Source organism: Meleagris gallopavo, chromosome 5 (genome assembly GCF_000146605.3).
Source record: "Meleagris gallopavo isolate NT-WF06-2002-E0010 breed Aviagen turkey brand Nicholas breeding stock chromosome 5, Turkey_5.1, whole genome shotgun sequence".
Lineage (NCBI taxonomy): Eukaryota > Metazoa > Chordata > Aves > Galliformes > Phasianidae > Meleagris > Meleagris gallopavo.
In genome coordinates this window covers 30,612,576-30,636,443 of record NC_015015.2, presented here as the reverse complement: position 1 = coordinate 30,636,443, position 23,868 = coordinate 30,612,576, and the positions used below count along the sequence as shown (strand labels likewise).

The 23,868-nt window shown below is 36.3% G+C and overlaps 1 protein-coding gene across 1 annotated transcript in view; it reads left to right on the top strand.

The window, feature by feature from the left end:
• The first annotated feature begins 2,464 nt into the window (after positions 1-2,464).
• SPRED1 (sprouty related EVH1 domain containing 1) overlaps positions 2,465-23,868 on the top strand; it is a 36,424-nt gene continuing 15,020 nt past the window's right edge. Inside the window, exons 1-4 of the mRNA XM_019615684.2 lie at positions 2,465-2,538; positions 15,105-15,279; positions 20,359-20,527; positions 21,772-21,821. Coding sequence (XP_019471229.1) covers positions 2,465-2,538; positions 15,105-15,279; positions 20,359-20,527; positions 21,772-21,821 — 468 coding nt within the window. The remainder of the gene's footprint in view (positions 2,539-15,104; positions 15,280-20,358; positions 20,528-21,771; positions 21,822-23,868) is intronic.

Here is a 23,868-nt window from a genome sequence, read left to right as displayed (position 1 = left end):
AAAAAAAAAAGAGAGACTTAGAATTACTAAGTTCATATATGGAATAGAGAACAACTCTTACGAATTTCCTCTGGCTTAAAGATGAGTTTATGTGTAAGCACCAAAGAAAAAAGAAGAAAATGATTTAGATAGGTCTTGAAATAATTCTTCAAACCTGCATTTCTAATGATGAAACTTTGATCTTTGTCATTTTGGCCTGCCTCTGAGAGACAAAGTTATGTGTGTTCACCACCACTGCCTTTGCCGTAGAACAGAGGGGCATGGCTGCAGGTGATGTGGTGCACTGATCTGTCAAAGCAATCTTTCTGGGTTGTTGAATTTTCTGCTTAGGTTGCACAACCAGCTCGCTTCGCCATTGCATAATGGCCTGAGCTAACACAAAGGAAGCTGCTGAGTTGTGCCCCAAGACTGAGGGAGGAGAAAGGGACAGATTCATTGAGACTGGAGTTAGGTGAGCAGGTTTAGTTGCCTTCCCGTTATCCCACAAAATCAAGTTTTGCTGCAAACCTGCAGGTGCTGAATCACTGGTAGAACTCCTCATATATGACTGTTCAAACAACTCATGTAAGTAAAATCTTACAATTAGTTAGGAGCACTCAAAATACCCCTCTATGTATCATTTACATGCTCTGCATAGTATACTTTACCCTGTCCATATAACTATTCATTGAAGCATCACCCTTTAATTTGTCTCATGGAGGTGCATCGTCTGTCTGTGTCAGAATGCTTGTCTGAGTATAATCTGGAGGCTGCTTTTTTTCCAAGTGCCTGTGTACTGGAACCCAGTGTTTAAAGCTTGAAATTCATGGGGTTTGTATTTCCCAGCATTCTCAACAAATACTGAATAACCTTTTGTAAATAATGATCCTTATTAAAGGATGAATAGCTGCAAAACTCGAAGGATTTTCATGTATTTTTTTCTGCTTTTGAAGAGAGGAGATTTGTATTTCCTCTCCCTTATGTGCTTGGCATAATAATGGAGGAGCACAAACTAAAGCAGTAACAAGTAGCTGTGGTTCGTGATGCCAGTAGCACTGCACTGTTTAAAAAACGTGTTGTACCAGTAAATTAACTTAAAATGTGAAGAATCTTCATTTCGAATTGTTAATTAGTGCTTCAGACGTTTTATTTTATTTTGTTATTTTTTTAAATCAAAAATGTCTTCTAGCAAAAAAAGGCTCAGTTGTCGGATCAGTTTTTCCAGCTGGTTCTTAAGAGCTATTTTTCTTTTTTAAAACTTCCTTTGGGTGATATTTCCTCTAATATTGGTGATTTTAAAAAGCATCTTTGAGCTGGTGAATCACTTAAAACAGATTATTGCTGTAACTCCTTTCCAAAAAAATAAAAAGAAAAACAAAAAATGACCCAGACTTGAGTATTCTTAATACTTGCTAAGTCTTACTGCAGTTTGAATTCAGACACTGGAATTTGTACAATAAAGCTCCAACCTTTACTATTACTTCACTTTAAGATTCTGAAGAGAATGAAAACTTTAATCTGCAGCAAGGCCGTGCTTAATTTATCTTGCCTCTCTGTTGAAGTTATTTTGTTTTAGGTGGATTTATGATAATAAAATTAACAGCTACATGTATGTTTGATGTGCTTAACAATTCAGTCTTATATTGTGATGTATTTATTTATTGTATTTCTTGAAAATCATGGTTTCTTTGCCTCTCAATTTTCACCACATTGTGGGATAAACTTTTTGCAGTGTTCAGAATCTCCATTTTCTATGTACCCCTTGGTATTCTGTCTGTGCATAAAGGAAACTTGGTCTGTTTTGTTAGCATGTAAACTGGGCTTTAATAAATACAATGAGGGCCAAAACTTGTGGCAGTAAGAATTTGTATAAAGAGAAAATGTGTGTTTCTGCGAGAAGGAAAAACCGCTCATAGCCATGTTACTTATTTGTTGCTCATTATTCCACATGTGAAGCCAGAACAAGGAAACTTTAAGAGTTAAATTATGTTGATACTGCAGAAGGAGATCAAATGTGCCAAAATTTGTGACTTGAATCTTAAACATTCACATTTCAGGTTGTGGCTTAATCTCAAAATACATCTATAATTCAGAGGAACAGATGAGCTGTGGCTGGACTGTGACTGCTCCATCTTTTCCTGATCCATATGGGTTCATGGGAGCCAGCTTGGCAGTAGCCACCAGAGGTGAAGCAGGTTCTGCTGCACGTGGTCCCACTGCTTGCAACTTGTGCAGCTTGTGCGTTCTGACTTCAGAATCACTTTGAGACATTGTGAGAGCACCTTGAGACCTAAAATCAGCCTTCTGCTGGTGATGGTTGACTAGCTGTTCTGGTCTGAAGCGATCCTTTCTTCTGAAATTCTCTTGATTCACTTCAGCATCCTGGTGTTGGTCGCTGCCTGGCTGCAGATCTCTTGGAGAAAGTGCATGACGAGCCCAGCTGACCGGGAGGGAGGGGAGCGGAGTGCTGCTGCAGTGGTGTCAAATGGCGCTTCATGTGCTCGTGGGAATAGCAACACTAGCATTGGAAGGAAAGGGGCTTCAACCTGCTGGTAGAAGGTAGTGCAGAACTACAGGTAGTTTTTTATTCCCTCAGCAGTGTTCACTGAAAGACTGTCTGAAATGAGGCTGTAGAAGGTGGCTATGGGAAACATAGCAATCTGGCAGCTGTCATTTTCATCTGCCTGTTTACTGGCTATATTAATGCATCGTGGTCCTTAGGGATTTCCCACCTGTATTATTTATAATGATTAACATGGTGCAGTCCTGGGTTGTAATAGGACAGCTTGTAGTTGCTGGAAAGGATTTAATTCATATATAGTTATAAATTTAAAACTTCAGTGTTTTACCTTTTCCACTTGTTCTGGAATCAGTTTATATTGTAACCAAATTAAACCAGTTTTTACTGGTTAAGATCTTGCTACAAATTTTATACGCATGTTTTTATCGGTATATTATAGAAGGCCATTACTTCAGAAGTACTTGCTTAACAGAGTATGCATTGTGGTTATGCACTGAGGAAGGGCATCCAGGTTTTCTTCCTGTCTCTCCTTGTTCAGAAAAATGGGATTCTGTTACTTTGTTTGTTTTTGAATTTACTTGGTAGAGAAGAACTTATGCAAGCAGCATTTCCTCCCCCAGCCCTGTTCGCTTCATGTAGCTGACTTTTGAAACATCTATTACTTCATTTTTGTTATTTGAGTTCTGGCATTTTTAGCTCCCCTTTCTTCCCCTTAAATAACTCTTAGGCAATCTTTTCTTTTTTGTGCTTCCTAAAGAAACAACTGTGTCAGCTGTTTTTCTTTAAACATCAACTTTTCATGTGGAATAGTCAATACTGGTTTGTTTTCTTGTTTTTTACAAAGTCTTTTGTGATAATCCTCAATTAGATGGTTGCATCAAGTACCAGTCGCACAACGCTTCCCAGTCAATGTATGGATGAGGAAAACAAGTAGTAGCTGCTTTACTCATGGATGATTAAAATGTTGAGTTGATGGAGCTAGAAGTCTTAAAAACTAACCAGCATTTCTTTCTTGACTTTTCTGTCAAGTTAGTAAGATTAAAAAATAATTATAAATAAGTCTTTAGGAACATTTAGAAGAATGGATGAAAATTAGAGCTGAGCGAGTACTGTCTAAGACTTATTGTGTGATTAGGGAATATTCTTTTATCTCTTTGAACACAGTTACTTTTTGGATGTTTGTGCAACTGGATTCAAGAAACAGACCCCTTAGAAAGTTATAAATCTGGCATGAAAAGCTCAGGTGAGGTGAATTCATTCCTGGTCTCGGATAGTGAACAAAGTCTAGAGAACTGTCAGATTAATTTCTGTGATGCACCTGGTCCTTTAGGCTTAAATTGCTAGATAGGGAACATTGTAGCTAAAAAATCAGAGATGATCTGTTAGCATCACTGAAGACATTACTTGTAATGTGCTATTGGTGTTTTGACTTCGTTTTTTCAGGATGCTTAATAAAATGCTGATTGCTTTTCTTTAGCTAGCAAAGCAGTTAATAACTTCTGTCTTACCAGATTTATACAGACAGTTTAATTGCAGAAAAAAGTACTCATTCAGTTGTTATTTTATAATGAGGGAAAATTATTTGTAATCCATAGTGTTTTCCTGCTACACTCCGTGGTTGGGGTATGAATAGAGAAGATCCTTCTCTTGCTAGAAGAGCAGAAGTCCATACCAGAATATGGGTATGAATTAAATCAGTGGTGGGCCAAACTTAGATTCCTGTTTCTTGAGGTTGAGCTTTGTCTTCTACATGTTTGTCTGTTCTGACAGTTGTTTTTGCTCTTTATTGAAAACATTTGCTGTCTCTCTAAGCAGGGGTCTTGGATTTTCTGCTTGTATTTCATTAGATATGCAGTGAGGATTCACTGTTAGCAGTTTTGTTAAATACTAAACTTCACTTATTTGTGGAATGGGAATATATCTTGCTACATTGACTTCAGAAAATTTTTCGGTTTTATACTTCATATTTTACAGATCATTTTACTGTACTGCGTTTTGTGTAACAAAAAAGGTATATAGTTGTACTTCAAACATTTTAGAGGGGATTGCAGTCTGTATTGTCCGGTAAGACGGTATAACACAGGTGTCAAAGCTACTCAAAAAATACAATTTTCCTGATCTGACATTTTTGTCTCTTAAATCTACTTGAGCAGGAGGACTTCTTCAATGCTCACTCTTGGGCTCTGCTGCCTAAAACAGTTTTGATCTTGCATTATGTTGTGTTGCAGTTGTCTCCTTGATAGTCTGATCAGATCATATGTTTTGTGCAGTTGCCTGCACCTGAGGTGAAGTGTCCCACCCCAGGCATATATCTTCAAATGGCATTAGTGGTTTTGAAATGTCGAAAGAGGAACTATCAAGATGTTATCACTGCTCTAAATCATCTCATGATCTCAGAGATGTAACAGAGGTGTAACTGTGCTTTTTTTTTAGGACTTTTTTTTTAGGACTTTGTTGTTGCCAGAACAAGGAAAATTCTAGCTCATGGACCCTTTTCCAGGTGCAGACTTAAAGAGATTCAGTGATAATAACAGAATTCTCATTACTAGATATGATTTTTGAGGTGTGAATGTGTTCTTATTTTGATCTGATATATTTTCAGGGGAAAATGCATGTGAAACTTATGTTCCTTTTCTTGGGCAATTGTTTACAAACTTACAAGCTTCTGGAACAACAACAAATAATACAACTTAAATAGTCTTCATTTTGAAGTGAGAGGCCTTTCAGAGTTACTGTGCTACATGTTGTGTTCTTTCACGAACCAAGTATTCATTACATACTGCTTTTTGTAGAAAATTGTGAACTCTGTTAATTTAGCAGCAGTTGGAGTAGGGAATGCAGTTAACCAGGATTAGTTAGATTTTTTTTTTTTGTTTTGATGCTCTATTAACGTTCCGATGGTCTCTGACCTTAGGACTTCTGAATCATTTCTACGCTTGAGACTGCTGGCTAAGATTCTAATTATTACTGAGATTATCAAACATATCATGCAGTTACGTATTGGATTATCAAACTGATCATACAGTTAAATATTCACTCTCAATGTTCATTCTGAAGTATTGCAGATATAAAGGGCACGTTGTTAAAACATTTTATATAATCTCGTTAATCTCGTTTCCTCTCCTTTGATGGATTACTGTAGCAGAATTCTTTGCGTTTGTCTTTCACTTGTCTGTCTCAGTTTATTTCCTCTCCCAAAGATACAAGATTTGTAAGAAGTACAAAAAGACTGATTCAGACCACAGAGTGTGGTGCTGCATAGCAAGGGAGTGGTAGCTTCCTTTCAGTCACCAAACAAAACCTCTTAAAATAGAGCTGTAAGTTCACAAGTCACCACGCTTAAAGCTGGTTCAGATTTTTGTATTTACTCTGATTTTCATGCTATTTGTTATACATTTTGTAGTTTTCCTTATAGTCTTTGTTAGTGTGGACATTTTGATTTGTCCACTTGTGCTTGTTTGAAACAAACTTTTGGAAGCTGTTTTTTTCCTTTGTCATCTTATGTTTAAAAAAGAGAAGCAGTTTAGCAGTTTAGGGATTTTTGTCATGGTAAATTGTGTTCCAGGACCATTTTCCTGTGAGCAGGTTAAAGTCTTTGAAAAGGCCATCTCAGTGCAAATGTTGAGACAAGCTTGTGATTTAACAGTATCAACTACAATTTTCCTTCATGTGGTTTAAAAATACTTAGCAATGTCAAAACTCAGCAAGACAGTAAAAGGAAGAATTTTATTTTTTATGTGTGGTGATGCTTTATTTAGTTTTAGATCTTGCCCCTTTTCTGTTGAGTGGAAATGCATGTCAGGAATGATGTAGGCCTTTTGCAAACTTGTTTTAATGTCACAAGATTTAAATTTAAGTTTTGTGGTTGCCTTCGAATATGAAGTGTTGCTTGAAGTGAGTCAACTGAGTGGGACTGATGCTTTTCCTTCCCTTTATGTTTTGTCAAGAGACAAACATAGCAGCTCATCAACTGAACTTTATAGGTAGGGCACACCAAAAGTAATGCCTCCTATTTATTTCTGTGGAAATGACAGCAGATAGAAAGAACACAGTAACACTGTTTGATAGAGCAAATTCTCAACTATAAAACACTATTTTTCAACATAGTCACCACCATTAGCTTTGCATTTTCACCAGCAGTGAACAAGAGCCTGCATGAAATGCCTAGTTAAAAAAAGGTGGTGGAGCAGATTTTTATTTTATTTATTTATATTTTATTTATTTATTTATTTGCTTATTTACTTATTTATTTATTTGCAGTGTCACCATTGCTGAACTAGTTTGTTACAGATAGTCACTGTCCCAAAGAGTGCGTAGTCCAGGATAAACTGAAATAATTTCTGATAAAACATAAAATACAACACAATATTTTCTGGTGTGTTTATAAAAGTATAGCAGGGTCTAGTTTTGCAGAACAGTATCTCATTGTTAAGTGGCAAATAATAGCTTTTCAGATATTTGTGGAAAATTATTGTTAAATGCAAGAAACATACATGTGTAGGTGCTTATTTGAAAATAATATATATGCAGTACAGACTCTTCCACCTTTTCAGGGTAGCTGAAACTGTTCATAAGAAATCTTTGTATGGTCTTATTTTAGTGTACTAGTTACCTTCATCTTATTTTACTGGTCAAGAGCAGGATTACAAAGTGACTTGTTGATTAGTGCATTCATATCCTGATAACTGGGACTCTAGGGTCCTGTCTCCTCCATCTTGATTGCTAGATGACTAATAGCTTTGACTTTGAGCATGATCTAATTGTTCTTGTATATTGAGTGATGCTTTGTATGTAAAAATGGATGAAAAGGGTCCTGAGAGAGAATTCTGACTTTTCAGAGACAAACTATTAGCTGAAAAACTTTTTAGATTGTTTATTATTAACTATAGCAAGCATTGCCGGTCCAGGGAAAATAAAAGGCAGAATTTAATCAGTAATCTTTATTTAAACAAATAGAACAATAACAAAAACACCACTTTACCTGGATGGATGTTGTCTGGTAGCAGCTAATGAAAGTGTTAAGTCGTCTTAGTTTCTGTGGAATCCATCTCAGGCTACAAGCTTGTCCTAAGTTTGCTGAAGTGCTGAAGCTTCGTCCATCATTTCTTTAGAAAGTCATGTGGATGGGATGAGAAGGATGGAAAAGGATGTCAAGGATGAGAAGAAATGGAAAAAAATAAGTCTCGTATTGTTTGTATTTGTTTTTTTTTCTATGGGCTTTTTCATCTCAATCTACATGTTTCTATGGAAAGCAAGTTGCAATTAATATATGGTCTTGATACCAGCAGCTTGATTGATATGTGATAAGAAACAGGTAGGAATTATTGGTAGTGAAGTAATTGGCAGTTCTGTGCTATAAATACAGTAAGGAGATTCCTCAGGATCTTCAGAAATTCCTTGGTCAAGGAGGTGGAAGAAATTATGAGAATGTGTAGAGAGAGGAGAAGCTGGACAGGGATGAAGAGGGTAAATATTTCTGGCTGTCAGCTTATAAAAAGAAGGTGAATTTAGGCTTTTCTGGAAGAAGCCAGTTAAGCTTGAGGAAGCAAGTTACTAAATTGGGTGGAATTTGGACCAATAATCCCTGGAATCAACATTCCTCTGTTGTTGAGCAGACAGCTGTGGAAGTCCTACTCATTTCTGACTCCTCCAAGGGGAACTACTAACTTTATCAGTCTGCTGCTTCTCTTAGTTCTGCTCCTTGTGTCAAAAGCATGTTCACCCATCTTTGAATGTTACATTGGTGCTTTTTAACTTTGGGGAAGTATTCTTTACTTGCTTGTATATTTGATATCAGATGTAATCTTCTAAGTAATCTGCCTTGATCACATGGTGTTACAAAAGCCATACCATTACTAAAACTTAATTCTACAGAAGGCATTTTCTTTGAAAGAGATGGAACCCAAGTATATGATCTCCTTTGGTATACTTACATTATTTCATATAACTGATCTTCATGAATGACATACATAATTACAGGAACTGCCTACCATTATTCACAGAAATGTTGAATTTCTGCTTGGTAGTTTTCATGGTTTTCAACTTGCTAAACAGCTTCTTAGTTCATGTGCACTCGGGTTTTATTAAAGTTCCTGCAGCAATAGCCATTTTTCTTTGCAGCTTCACTTACTTTACACTGTTACAAATCTTAAGTTTTCTATATTCAAATAGGAATGTGATTTTAGAACACCAGTTTTATTTTTTTTCCTCATGTTATGTTTAAAAGGAGAAATAACAACAATAATATACTGTTTTGACAGTTTCCCCTTTTGACACTTTTTTTTTTGTCTTGTTTTCAAATTTGAGTTGTATATATGTTGTCAAACACTTCGTTTTTCAAGTTATAAGATCTCTTCTGCTACATAACCATTGTGCGGTTTGGGTCTTTATTGTGTTTTTTTGTGAGACTCAGTCAGATATGAGTTATTCCCTTCTTAGATGATAGTTTCCAGTGTAGCCTTTTATTTCTGCCATGTTGGGTTCAGGCTAGTTTGCTCAGTAATTTGTGTTTCTATAAGAGCTATTTTGCTCAAGCAGGAACATCCAATTCATTTTATTTAAATGGAAAGTCCAAAGTATTATGGAACCCAGCTTTTCATTTTTCAGTCAGTGTGAGTACTAGCCTCCTAAATGTACCAGCATTGGTCTAGTAATACCTCCTGAAAATCCATGTCTTTTCTTGCTAACAAAAATGCATTTCTTAGTTATTGCAGCTATGCCTCGTTGCTGTAACTTCTGTCCTTATAACATACCTTTTAACTCTCAATTTAAAGGAGAAAAATCAATAAAGTATTGCCTTCTGTCAGCATGATGGCTTGATGCATATTCTGATTTGCTGTTAGAATTGTGAGAGGAGAAAGGTAACACTTGTGTCAGGCAGTCTCTTACATAGCTCCTGCAAAAAAAATACATATATGCACAACAGTTTCTTTTACATACAAAATGATAGGATATACTGTCATTTGTTCTATTGATGTAAATTGTCTTGTTTAGTACTATATTTGTGTCTCCTGTTGTAGACAAGTCATTAGTGTCTCATGCTGGCGGCAGTCATTCTCTAAACTTTCAGTAAGAAGGGGCTTTATATCATCAGCAGGTTACTGGTGTGTTCAAGTGATACTGGTCAAATTACTTACTTTTTTCTAAATTGAGTCAATACTCAACAAATGTTATCTGCAAGTCAAATAGACTTTAGCTCAGCGGTTTGGTATTACCTTTTGGTATCCTGGGCATGCACGTACTCATAAACACTTCTGAAGTTGGGAATTGTAAAATTATCTGCTAAGCTGTTTGGATAATGAGAGCCATAAAAAGCCAAGTGTGGTTCACGTATGCTCTTTGGGTGAGGCTACAAACACACAGGTGTATTGCACCAGAAGTTGGAGGGGTTAAAGTACATGTGTAAAGTGTTAGTCAAAGGTATGGAGCCTTGATCCATGACAAGCTTGCACTGAGATCAGCCTGGAGCTGTTACTTGTGCACCAGTGATGACAGTGTATTTTCTTAGCAAAATGTGTCAAGAGTTTTCAGAATTCAAAATGCCTTTTTTTAAACCTTGTCAGAAGTCTTTATCTTGTAGTTGTGTGCAGTGACAACTCTTGCTTCAAACTAACGTGAATTCTCATAAATTAAAGCAAATTAGTTAAAATTTTGAATGTATTTTTGAAATGGTTGCACTTTGAAATACTGCACTAAATAAAAGAACCACGGAATGGTTGAGAATAGAAGAGATCTCTGGGTCCATCTGGTCCAACCCTTGCTCTAACAGCTTTTAGAGGTCTCCAAGGAAGATGCTCAACAGCCTCCGGGCAGCCTGTGTCAGTGCTCAGTCATCTGCAGTTATTTGTGTTTTCATTTTGTTTTATTGTTGGATGATGTTTTGATATGGGACACTGATAAAACCAGGACATGTGTTTATGCAGCCCTTTACTAGCCTCCTTCCAGCGGCTCCATGCCTCTCTTGCACTGGAGAGTCCCCCTGGGCCTAGCACTTCAGGTGAGACCACTCCAGGGCAGAGGGGCAAGGTTGCATCCCGTGGCCTGCTGGCGGTACTGCTCCAGGACACCACTGCCCTTCTTGGCAACAAGGGCGCATTGTTGGCTCGTGTGGTGTCCAGCTGGATACCCAGGTCCTTTTCTACAAAGCTGCTTTCCAGTTCTGAAAGAAACCAGAATAAAATTTCTTAAGCTAGGAGGATCAATTTCTTATGTAGTTCAGTTTTCTAACTTACAGAACCAGTTTGCTTTTGTTTTTGTTTTTTTAATAGCAATTGTGGTTTTATAATATTGCACTTTGGTTGTCTGTGCAAACATTTTTTGAGATCACAATTATTTCTCAGTCCTACAGTAACTGCAATATAAAAGATGTGTAATGTTTAGTATGAATCAACAGTATGCAAGTCTTTTCCTAGAAATTGGGTTAAAATAAATGGAATGCAACAAGATAACTGTTTTTTTATTGTTGCTGTTTGTTGTTTGCTTCTTCTACATCTCTTCCTCTTTTTCTCTGGGGAAAATATATTGGCTGAAAATCCTTAGCCTTCAGTCTCTTGGATCCTTAATGGAAGAAAGGATAAACATTGTAATAATAATACTTTGGTATCTTTCATTGGCTTGATATTGCAAATAAGAAATACCCAAAACTAAGAAAATCACGTTTAAAGGAAGGGGGCTGAGAGAAGAAAAAAATCCATCCCCTCTGTCCTGAAGGGATTATTCATTAGTTGTTAGGCTGAAGATCTCTGCCTGTCAGGGCCAAGGGAGTGCTTCCCAGGCTGGAACAAACAGTTTGTTCATTCAGGTCAGAAGTTACTTTGGGTCCAAGTATACAATATAGATTTTGGAGAGAGAGGATTGCCTTTAATACCTGTGGTCAGATTTTAGTGCTTAATGTTCTTATAGTGAACATGAGTGAAGGCTGTAGATCACTACAGTGGAACCCAACAGCAATTCAGAATTATGAGAATAGGACTTACCTATCTAACAGTAGTGTGCCTTAGGTAAGGAGGTAGCAATATGGTATTAAGTGATTACAAGAAATTATAAATTGTGATGAGCTGGGGTGGGGGAGTGGAATTTACCTACAGTATGATTTTCCCCAAGTAACTAAGTACCACCAGAGAGTACAGCATCTCTGTTTTTGGGAAGCAGGGAGCTCTTATGAGCAAAATGCTGTTTTGCCTTTCCCATAAACCTTTCTCTGACTCAAATTTCGAGTGGCCACAACCAAAATCAGAGGCTCTCAGGAAACCTTGCATGTAATACAGTAGGTTTGGGCCTGCTGTTGCAATGCTTCCCCTCCAACTGCCTTTCACACTTGTGGTGGCCCTCTGAAAAGTTGAGCAGTGCTCAACTAATTTCTGTTTGTGGTTCGTTTTTCTTCTGACAAGCTGCTCTATCAGCAATATCTGAACATGCAGGAGCAGGTAAATGTATCAGGCTGTAGGTTTTAAAAATACTTAAGGGATGGTGCAGAAGAACACTGGAGCCTTGTTCGCCCTCTTTCCCACAGCTAAACCATCACAGCCTTTTAACAGTTAGTGCTAGATGTTCCCAGTTATGCCAGATAGGGGGACATAGGAGAGCTAGCTGGTTTCAGTACCACCAGTGCTGTGATAGGCAGCTCTGTTTTGCAGAGATTTCTGGAAATTGAAATCCCTGTGAGTTCTGCTGCTGTTTTGCCAGATTGTATTGTTACTAAAGATGACTATTGATAACAATTGTCAGGTTTTTTTTTCTTAATAATAAATAAAGCAATTTCTTGGTTTTGGCATTGTTATGCAAGTGCAGTAATGAATTTATCCAATTAACTTATATGGTAGTTGTCTGGAAAAAATGTTTCTTCTCAAATTAAAAAGTTATTCAGTCAGTATTACAGATTTACCTGCTGGGCACCTTTACTTTGGCTCTTGCACTAATGGAGTGGATTTGACAGTAGTTTCTAAAATGTATGAAAGGATAAGTATTGCCTATTAAAATAGTCGGAAGGATAGAAAATATGGAAGGAAAACACAAGATTGTTAACTAGTCTGCGTTAGGCTTCCCACTATGGAAGGGGAAGGAAAAAAAAGAAATCCAACACTGCAAGAAGACTTCTGGGAAATGGAAGGAGCTAAGCTTCTGAAGTATCATGTGCTACTTCTACCTTTTCCTTCTCCTTCAATTTTCAAAAAGCAAATGGGTGTGGAGCGTAAAAAGTTGCATTTTTTTCTCATCTACTCTAAGTGAAGTTCTTTGGCTACCTCTAAATGATGTTTATCTGAACTGTTACTGAATAGTTTAGTAGTTCTACTAGTATATAAAAGAGAATTCTAATATCCAGATTGTCAATGAAGTTTACAAAATGAATAACTTCTAAGCTAAATTTGTAGTTGGCTTGAAGAGAGAATAGTGGAAATACAGTGTAGGTTTAACTAGTTAGTGCATCTTGTTTGCTGTGATTCCACAGGAAGGTCCAGGCACCTTCTGCTCTTCAGAAGAGGCTCATGTGAGACAAATAAGAGACAAATGATTATTTGTACCTTAAGTGGACGGTTGCAATCTGAAATTATCACTGTGTTAAGTATAGGTACAGAGAAAGTGTTGTTTTAACTACAAGTTTAAGAGGAGGAGGTTAGTTTTAGTTTTTCGTTTGTTGGGGGGTGAGGAAAGTCTCTATAAACAACTTAACTTGCTTGTAAGCTAAAATTGGATGGTCTTGTTTTTTCCCCCATTCTGCAGACCTTTATATATTTAGGCTTTAAATGCTTGCAGCACAATTCTTTATATAAATATACATACACGTGTATATGAATCATATGTATGAATCATATATGTCTTTGAACGTAATGTATTAATTACACACACAAAAAAAGAGCCTATTTTCCATTATTTTGGGACATTTCAGGAAATTAGACTTTTTTAAAATACAAGTTTAGTTGTCATGGTATTCCACATCCTGCATCATGGTGTGCACTGGGAGTTAAAGAGTTAATGCTCCAATTCCGGGCACCTGTCTGGAAGTGAAGAACGGCTGCATTCCCTACCAGACTGCTTGCTGTTCTGTTATCATTCCTGTTCAGGGGGAGCTCATATAAGGCCTTGGTAGGTCACCTGATGTCCCTCTTTTCAATCATCAGGCTCTCTCGCTGCTGCTTGTCCCAACTGCACGCCATTAGTCTAAGCCTTCAGCTTTTTTGGACACTCTCTCTCATTTTATTTGATTGATTAGCTCCAATTCTAATTATATTGTATTATATTGTATTATAGTGTGTTATCATGCGTTCTGATACCATATTTAGTAAATCAGTTTGTTTCTCCTCAGATCGTTGCTGCTGTTTTTTAATGATTTTGGGGTCCCCTGTTTCCCCTTTCTGGAGGCACGGATCTGTGGGTCCCTCTGCCCAGTAATCACAGAACGGGGCCGAACCAGCCCGTGAAACACTGACATTGGTAATGGTTGTATCGCAAGTATTTCTGTACAGAAGAAATAGCTTTGTCCCCTTTTAATATTTCCTATTCACTTCTTACTGGCATAAGTACTCAAACTGTAGATCAGAAATACATTGCAAAAGATACCTTGGGGCTTATTTTTCTTGAAGTGCTGGGATACTCATTCATGCAGTAAACCATATTTAGAATGTAGGGTAGAATCATATTTCTTCCTTGACAAAAAATGCGGTTTTACAGCACACACAGCATCAAATTCATGCTCAAAACTAAAATGTGTGATTTAATTAAGTAAAATGTAAGAGAGAAGGTTACAGACTGTTTTTTTCTGAGACTCTGGAAAAGAAATCTGGATGGAAAGAAGCAATAGCTGTTTATTTTATGAAAATACTAAATGATGAAAATGATCATTAAATTGTAAAATACACTGCAAGTATAGGCAAGAACCAGCTAATGGGTACTAGAAATATTAGATTTTAAGTAGCCATAAGCAATTTTACTGTCAAACTCCATGTGTTCTGACTAAACCCTTCAAAGGAGGGCTTCTGTACATGGGAGGGAGGGAGCAGCGTTTCTGGCCGGAAGCCTGTTCTTGTTTAGGTTTCAGTGGCAGAAGGCCTGACCTCTTTCTGCTTTCTTGTTCTCTTTTCTGTGTGATTTCATGGTGAATGACTCGCTTCATGATTAGTCTAAAATAAATCAGGAGTTGATTCATACTCTTATCCTGCCCCCAGCCCTCTAGCTAGATCACTGACTGCGAAGTTTCTAGAAGAATATAAATGTTGATTCTTAGGAATTATGTTGTCTGATTGTTTCTTTACGAGGATTCACACGTAAGCTCCAAGTAAAAGTGCAAACTCCTGAAGTAGTCCTGGTGAGAACATGAAACTAGATGGGAATGTTTGAGAGACTTTTTAGAATGGTTTCTTCTGGGTAGCAGTTATGGAAGCGCTCAGCCTCCAGAATGTGAATTTCTTGGTTCTGGGTTTGTTAAGGTGTTGTGTTTTTTTTATTTATTTATTTTCTGTGGTTTGCATTATTGTTGTTGCTAGGCTGGTTTTCTTGTTTGTTTAATTTGGGTTGTTTTTTTTTTTTTGCTTGTTTATTTTGTCACGTTTTCTTAACTAGCTGTTTTGCATTTATGGAAAACTAATTTCTTCTTCTGCGTCTCTTCCAGTAATAGTTATGCACGAGTGCGAGCTGTGGTGATGACCCGAGATGACTCAAGTGGTGGATGGTTACCACTTGGAGGGGGTGGACTAAGCTGTGTCACAGTCTTCAAAGTCATTCCCCAGGAAGAGAATAGCTGTGCTGATTTTCTTATCCATGGAGAACGACTCAGGGATAAAACGGTAATGATTTACATCTGTTTAGTGACATAGAGCCTAAGAATAGATGCTTGCATATTGTTGCTTGTAGACTGGAAAGTAAACTTATAATCTCAATCTAATAATGTTACTGAATGGAGTTCGTATGATTGTAGACCTACAGATCCAACTACTTACTTTAAGTAACAAGATACATTTTTAGAATTAAACATATACCTTTTAGAAACCTTAAAACACAATTTTTCATTGCAGATTTTCATCTGCTTGGGAAAACATTTGGGTATTCTTTTTTTTCCTTTTTTTTTTTTTCTGGTGGAGGGTCAAAGTAAAATCTGTTTGTTAACTTGTTCATCCATGCTATGTGTATTAGCAGTGTTGTCAACATAATTTGTTAACATAAAGTCAGGAGGAATTGCTCAGTAATGATTTGTTTTTTTGAGGAATTTGACTATGGCAAGTAAAAGGTCCCCTTTTGATGTAAAAAAAAAACCAACAACTTTTCTGTACGGGAAGAAATCACAAAGTTAGCGGATCCAGTAATTCAAGTAATTCATCTGGTTTGATGGAACACATAGGCAGTATTTATTTATGAGCTGCAGTAAATTAAATGACTGTCTTAAATTGCATCATGAAAGTCAGTCTCAGGGAAGGAAAACCAGCATAGAGTATCAGCTGTTGCTGCATGCAGATCTAGAGAAGACAAAATTGACTGGATAAGGCTTGTTTGTGTACTTGTGTGACAAACAGTTTTCCAAAGGGGGAAAACACAAAATGTCTATCCTATTGCCTTCTATCAAAGACTTACTCTTTTCTGCCAATTTACAATTCCTTAAACTTAAGCTGTGTAGGCTTAAAAGGTAGGATTGCTTCTTACACTGTACTGCTGATTCTTCTGAAGCATACCAATTTCTCCCTTGAGGCAGGACTGCTGAGTTTTCTGCCTTGACTGTGACTGCTGTAGGAAGAGAGCGTATAAATAGAAATTCTGCTGACTCAGTTGTTTCAGCGAGGCGTAGTGCTATTAGCAGAGTACCCTGTGTTCCTGCAGAGCTATGTGCACCTGCAGTTCCTTCCTCACTTTGCAGTAGTTCCCTTTAGAACTTTTTTTTAGATGTATTGAAGCTGGTTTTGAGCAGCTTAATTGCATTTAGAAGTACTTGACAATTTTCTCTTAATTCTTAATGCTTTCAGTGTTCACTGCTTACCCTCAGAATCTAAGGGAAATAAAATGCTCAGAACTCAAGGCTGATTTGATGTTTCTCCCACATGCATACGAAAATGTTGCAGCCATCAGTGTCCCTGTTTGTGTTCTCTCTCCCAGTTCCCCTGGGCAAGCCTTGTTTCATTTCCGCTTCTGGTAGAAGGCTTAAGTGTCTTTGCACCTCTTCCTGTCCAAAAGCCAGTCTGTGTTACTATGAATGTGTTTCCAGACTTTTTTAGGCCTGAAAATGCACCTCCTCCCCCACACTCCCCCATGTTGTTGGCTGCTGGTCTGTCAAGGCAGAGTTTGATCTTACTGTAGTTTTAGGAGATTGCTGTTGGAAGTCAGCCACTCAGAAATACAGTATAAATAAGAAATGCAGTAAGAACACCTATCCAGTTTGCACTGAATGAAGTTCAAGGACCTAACACATACGGACTTAGACTGTGGGGAGAAATACTGTAGAACCAGCAATGATGATTTGCTAACAGAGTAAAGAGATGCATGTACTTCCTCAGGCTCCAAATAATACAAAAGCTAATGTGTAATGAATTAACAACAAACTTGCATGGTATGCAGCAAGACCCTTGTTAGCATAAAAGAAGCAAGGTCCTACATCAAGATACATAAAGATATCATGTCATGATACTTTTTCAAGAGTGCGTAATAGAAATAGGAAGAGAAATTTTGTTGGATAAGTATCAGATCACTGGTTCTAATGTCATTCTGAGCTTATCTTTCTGTGTAGGTAACTGTTTTATGTTTGTTCTTAGGGATATTCCTGAGGATTCGCTTTCTAGCACAACTTTAAACTTTTTTCTTAATGAAGCCAAACAATTAATTTTCTAGCCTGTATATCTTTGGCCATGCATTTTTATATCTTAGAATATAGGGAGGAGAAAAAAGACACGATGAAATGTAATTCTGTTTGATAAATATTTTTTAAAAAGTACTACCATTTCTTAAAATTCCTCTTTTCAAGGAAAGAAAAAGCTTATCCTTACAGATGATCTTTCTTTTTTTCCTCTTCTGCTGTCATGTTACACCCTTAAAATCTAGATTTGTAAAAGTATTTTTTTTTTATTTCCTCTGACTGCCAACTCTTCCTTTTGTGAATTTGTCCACCTTCCAAAAAAGAATGAAAATTCCCTTATCCTGTATTTTTTTATATATTAACAAACAAACAAACAAAAAGATACATGATGGAAATTTGAGCACTTTTCTGGGAGATGGGGAAATGTGAGTTCTGAAATACGTCAAGTTAGAGAGCAAATATGTTTCGTATCTGTGGGTTTTGCCTTAGATACGTGGTAATCGTAACACAAGTATAACAGTTCAGGCCTACATGCTAGTAAAAGGTGGATCTGATTGTAAAACAACTGGAAATCCACACTAGGATACTCCAGCTGCCTCTTCAGTGGCTGTACTCGAAATGAATGAGAAAGGTTTCTTCTTTCTTCTTGTTAATTGACCTTAGTTGCATCTTCTTCGTGTATTGCATCTGACACTACTGACAACTGCAATTCCATTCTAAAATGCCGAATCTCTCCATATAAGTTATGGCATACATGGGCTCACAATCAAGGCTGTAGGTCTTAATCTTTCAGCTCTATAAATTAAGTGTTTTGGGACTGAACATCAGAGTATTGGGGTTCCTTGTTGCTGTGATCCTGAGGTTTTTCCTCCTTGTTTCTTTATATACTTGAGAGTTAGGTTATTGTCAGTACTGTTAGGAACCAACTTCAGTCAGCATGTAGAAGATAACAAAATTTGTGTGGTACGGTTAGCTTTTTAAAACATTTCATGGGGTTGATAAAAAGCATTCTTGTCAACTGAGAAGGAAATCAAAGTGGTGGCACCACTGAAGTAATTTAGGAGAGGGAATGCTCCCTGCTGGTTTACCCAGGGTGTTTAGATCTGTGTTGGAATGTAAAGTCTTCACAAAATACCCTTGACATAATAACACGTTTCCTCCTTTATTATACCCACCTTCCTAGATCTGGCTCCAGCCAGTCTGCTGGGAGAGATTGCACTCCCTTCTAACCTGGTCACTCTACTGCTCTGTTTTACTGTGTTTACAGTACTCCCTTCTATCTTAGTAACAGCAGTGTTAAACATACATTATGCTCAAGCTTACAGGTTTTTAGACTTTGGGGAATCTTACGTTCTGGAATGAAAATTCTAATAGACCTATCTATCTTGTGTTCTTCTCCAGTCCTTTACTAGGTGTGTTTTTTCTGAAGAATGTGGCTCATACGTTTTGGATTATCAATCAGGGTGAAAAAGTTCAACATTTTTCTTCTGAACAGCAGATAACTGTGTAAATGGAGATAACTAATAATCTGTATTAACTCCTTCTGGAGCAGGTGTTCATTGAGATACTAGAGAGAAATCAGCCTTGTGGTTTTTTCTGTTGAGATTTTGAATGAAACTGCATGCAACAGAATGTGGGAGTAGTTGGTGTTTAATATGGCAGAGATACCCTAGCAGTCATTCCAGGCCTAGTAAATGAGATGACATGTGAAGTCTTCATTTTGAACTGTTTTTCTTCTTTAGAGGAAGCAAGATAAAAATAATCAAAAGGAAGCAGAGATGGTCATTGAGTACGCTGTAGACCTGCAGAGTGATTTTTGTTGCCTCATTGCATATTAGAGAGTTTTTTAGAAAAGTAAAAAAAAAAAAAAAAAAAAGTAAAAAAAGCATTTTGGATGGAATTCAGAGCGGAGTAAAAACATTTTAGTGTAGAAAGGGTTTGCGTGTGTGGAAAAAAATACCAGTCTTCTAGGAACAGGGATTAGAGGCAGTAAAATGCAAGGGGTGATGATCAGCAGTGGGCTCTGGTCTAGGGGGAATAAGTAATGAAGAGCAGGAGGAAAAAAAAATCTACTTGCCTATGTAATAATTTGTCAAGTAGAGGAGGGTATGTAAGACAATTGTTTTTTTTAACTTAGCTATTTTTCTGTTATGTCTATGATTAACCTCCTTTTTCCACACGCTTAAAGAAATCTTGCATTTTTTTCTCTTCAAAAAACTGTGTGCATAATATTCTGAGAATAGAGTAACGTAGAAACAATAAAGTATTAACATTTCCTTGCTCACATTTCCCTGTGTAGGTTTTCAGAATTTAATAGTAAAATAGAGATACGATTATCTTGCTGTTTATTTGTTTATATCCAGTGATACAGGGACAGATGAATGCACACTCCTTCAGACTTGCTTGTTCGTCTTGAATTATTTGTCAGGAAACATTCGATGCATTGATGGTTACATTCAAAAATGATCGAATTGATTGAAATGAGTAAATTAAATATGCAAATATATTTTTAAAATCAGTTAACTTGAAGTGGAGAAAAGATGTACAGGGAGTGATTTTAATTAATAAACAATGTGTATGTATATCTAAAATGGTTTCAAAGGCAAATAGTTACGTATTCTTACCTGTCTTACTGAGAGGAAACTGCCTGAAAGCAGTGTAAAATTAGTTCAGCACTCAAAAAACTTTTAAAGTAATAATACAAATAAAATTCCCAATGATACTGTAATATTGTTTATTAAAAACATTTTTCTGCTAATGTTTTTTCAAGTGTGGCCTATTTCATTTGCAGAACTTCTAGTAAGTGTGTCAGTACTTGTTGCGGGGATGAGAATCTCACAGGGAAAATGCAGTCAGTACACAGTATCCTGAGCCTGTACCACTGTATCAGTTACTGTATCAGTAACTGTTAGTGAATAATTTGGCCATCAAGGAAGCTAATTTAAAATCGCCCACTTACAATAGCAAGAAGTTTAAACAGGGGCTTTTATCTGCTCTTTTGATGAATATTTTCAGAAGACTACATTTTGTTCATAAGTTCTCTCTATTAGTCACTGATATCTTTTTCCTCCTGTCTTATTTCTGGAAGGTGGTCTTGGAATGCACATTAAAGAAGGACCTAGTTTACAACAAAGTTACTCCAACTTTTTACCACTGGAAGATTGATGACAAAAAGTTTGGCCTCACATTTCAGAGTCCTGCTGATGCAAGAGCATTTGACAGAGGTATTCGGAGAGCAGTGGAGGATATTTCTCAAGGTACCTATTCAGATGAAGGAGTTAAGTTTTCTTGTGTGTTTAATAAGAGGTGATATGCAAAGTACTTCAATACGGTATCAACTTTTAAAGATGTGGATTGGTCAGTACCAAGTTGAGATTGTAACAGTTTTAAAATAGGCGTTTTGAAAGTGCTGTTCATTCAAGTGTCTTTAATTGTTTCACCAACACTAATAAGGTAATTTCCCTAAATCAAAAGCATTGCCTTTTTTTTTTTGTTTAAAGAGATAATGGAATAAGCCAGAGTCACATTTCTTGCTTACATCTGTCTTCTCAGAAGCTCATTATAGCTTCTGTCTTCTTAAACTCTGAACTTGAATGTTTTAAGAAATTATGTGATAAAAACTTCAGTCCATGCTCTAACTTGTCAGCTGTTAGTAAACTGAATAGTATGGTGGACAGATTTAGATGGGACTTCAGAAGAATTTTCTGTAACAGTAATATACCTAATTGGTTCCAGAGATTCACTGATCTCATGGAAACTAGTGTACAAACTGAAGCTCATAAAGCCTCAGTGTTGAAATTGAAAGTATGATGAATGTATTGCTAGATGGAAGAAGGGGGGAAGGGGAGAAAATAAATTTCTATTGAGTGGGAAGAATGTCTCTTTAAGGTTTGTGGGGATGTTTTTGTTTGTTTTTTCTTCTTGTTTTTTAAGAAATAAAGTAACTCAAAGGGAGAAAATTAAACAAAATATTATGTTCTTAGCTGCAAATTTAGTTTCTTTAATGTATGTTATATTAGCAAAGAGAAGAAGCATGTTTCTGAAGATTCTTTTTGTCATACTAGAGTGGCTTCTGAACTGATTTTTGCAAGAGAAATAATAGGGACGTTAGTCATTTTTTCTCTTATTGTCTCACAATTCCAGTTTCTGCTGCTTTGTAACAGAAGAACATAGGACAACATGTATTCATGCTAACCAAATATAATCTGCCCTTGATTTTCAAACTATTATGCTAGCAAGAATGCATTCCCTTCATTCTAATTTACAGTGAATGGTGTCAACAAGATAAGAGTATGATGAGGTACATTTAATAATAAAATCACATAAGTAAGGAATGATACATAATAAAATCAACTTGAAATGCAGTGATCTACTGCTTAAAAAAAGTATATAAGTCTACTTCCCACAGCTGGATTATTGAAGGATGATGTGAACTATTGAAAGCAATAAACAGTGAATTAAAAAAATTCTTTTTAACAATTTTTTAAAACTTTTTTTGTAGGCTATCCACCCTCTCAAAATGATATTGAAGTGGCAGAAGATTGCTTTCAAGTGAGTATTTTAATTTTTATATAAACAATGTGCTTACTTATAGAAGAACATGTTTGAACAACTTCTTTCATTAGTGAGAATAAACAAAATAAGTGTAACAAGAAAACTAAATTGGATGTTATAAAATAAGTTCCAGAACAGTTATCTGAAAGACTTAAGTTATTATCTGTCCTAAACTAAGTAAAGAGTATTCAATCGATAAAATGGTTAACCACCCTAAGTTAAAAATATCACTTCTAGCTTGTATAACCTCTTTGAAATTGTGGGAGAATTACTTTTATTCAGAAGAATATTTTTAGGGGTCAAGATCTTCTTTTTCTTTAACGTGCACATTCTACTTTTTTTCTAGATTTTACTTTGCAGTGATACACGCTTCCAACACTGAAAGGCTGGAAAGATTAAGAGATAGTGATAAAAAAAAAAATATTGTCCAAACAAAGGCAAAAATTCAGATAATTAGAAAACAAATCACACTTAAGATAAAGCATTCACTTGTTAAGTGTCAAATTTTTATTGGTCTTTGTTGGCACCATTCAATTTCTATAGATCATAACAACATGAGAGGTAACCTGCCCTGAGTTATGTTTCAGCATTACAATACTTGAGACAAATACCGTTATCAAATACTGTAGCACTGCCTTGTAACATACAAGAATCTGTGCAATTAAAAAACTAGTAATAAGAACAGATAGAGTACATATATGCAATAAATAAGTTCAATACAACTGGGTAAAAAAACACTAGTGTCTATTAGTGCTTGTCATCTTTTTTGTTTACACTTGAAGGGAAAGCAGTGTCTTAATTCACGCACACACATTCACTTTTCAGAGTGCAGATCTTTAATGTGAAGCTGTTAGACAAACAAGTTGACTCAGGGATCTTAGCAACTATTCAGAAAACTGATAGTATGAAAGTTTTCTTGAGGATGGAGTTTTGCCATTTATGCAGCATTAAATTCTTTGTTACAATGTATAGGTGCAGTGTACTCTGTAACAAAAAATCAAGTTAGTAGCCTATTTTCCAGAATCAAATTATGGTATGAGGAAGAGTCAAGTGTTTTGAAAGGATGCTGCAATGCAGTGGTAATGCAGAAGTGTCTCCTGGTTGCCTTCCATTTAATGGTGGAAGAAAGAAATTTGTCTAAGAGTTGGTCTCTCAACCACCTGTTGTTGCTCTTTATTTGCAGTGTTTTATCTTACAGTATTTAAAATTGCTTTAAAGTTGGATGTTTTGGATTTAAAGTAAAAATGAAGTTTTTATATAGTAGAGGAGATGTGGGCCAAAGCTAATGCAATCCTTAATAAGCTTTAAAAGGCTTGTTTAAACACGGTTTATTGCAAAGATTAATAATTGAGCAATTTCTGCAGGCCTAATGAGATTAGAGGAAACTAATTACTTCTTGATTATGGTGCCTCGCTGTTATGTTTCTATATAAGGATGTCAAAATTGAAGCAAATGTCTTTGATTCTATGTATTTGCAAAGTTTGTTTTCGAGAAAGTGAGGAAAAGAAGTAAATATGCATAATCTATTATGTGTATTACAGATACGGTCCCTTTTCGAAACTGCTGGCAAAATTATCTCTTTACATTCTGCTCAGGAAAATGTACTTTATGAATTTCCTGTAGCACACATTGCCTAATTATAGATTCATGCTCTGGATAAATAAGATTTACCTGTTTTCTAGAGGCGAGAAAGCTGTCAAATTTCTCTTAACATATCTGCGAAGCATGGTGAAATAAATGTTAGTAGAATTACTTTCCTACTAGAATACTGGAAGGAGGGAGAGGAAATGCAGGGAATGTTGAACCCACCCTGATGTAGCTATGCTTCATTTAAATAAAATTTATATATCAATAACTAATTCATAATTACAGCTTTATGAATGTCAGTGTAGAAGTGGTGTTGTTTTTTTTTTTAGGAACAACAGATACAGTCATCAAGAACAAAATCCTAGAAATAGCCAAATAGTGATCATTCTCTTCAAAGTGATTAATTCCTTTCCTTATCCTGTTTGTTTGTTTGTTTTTGGTTTGTTTGGTTTTTTTT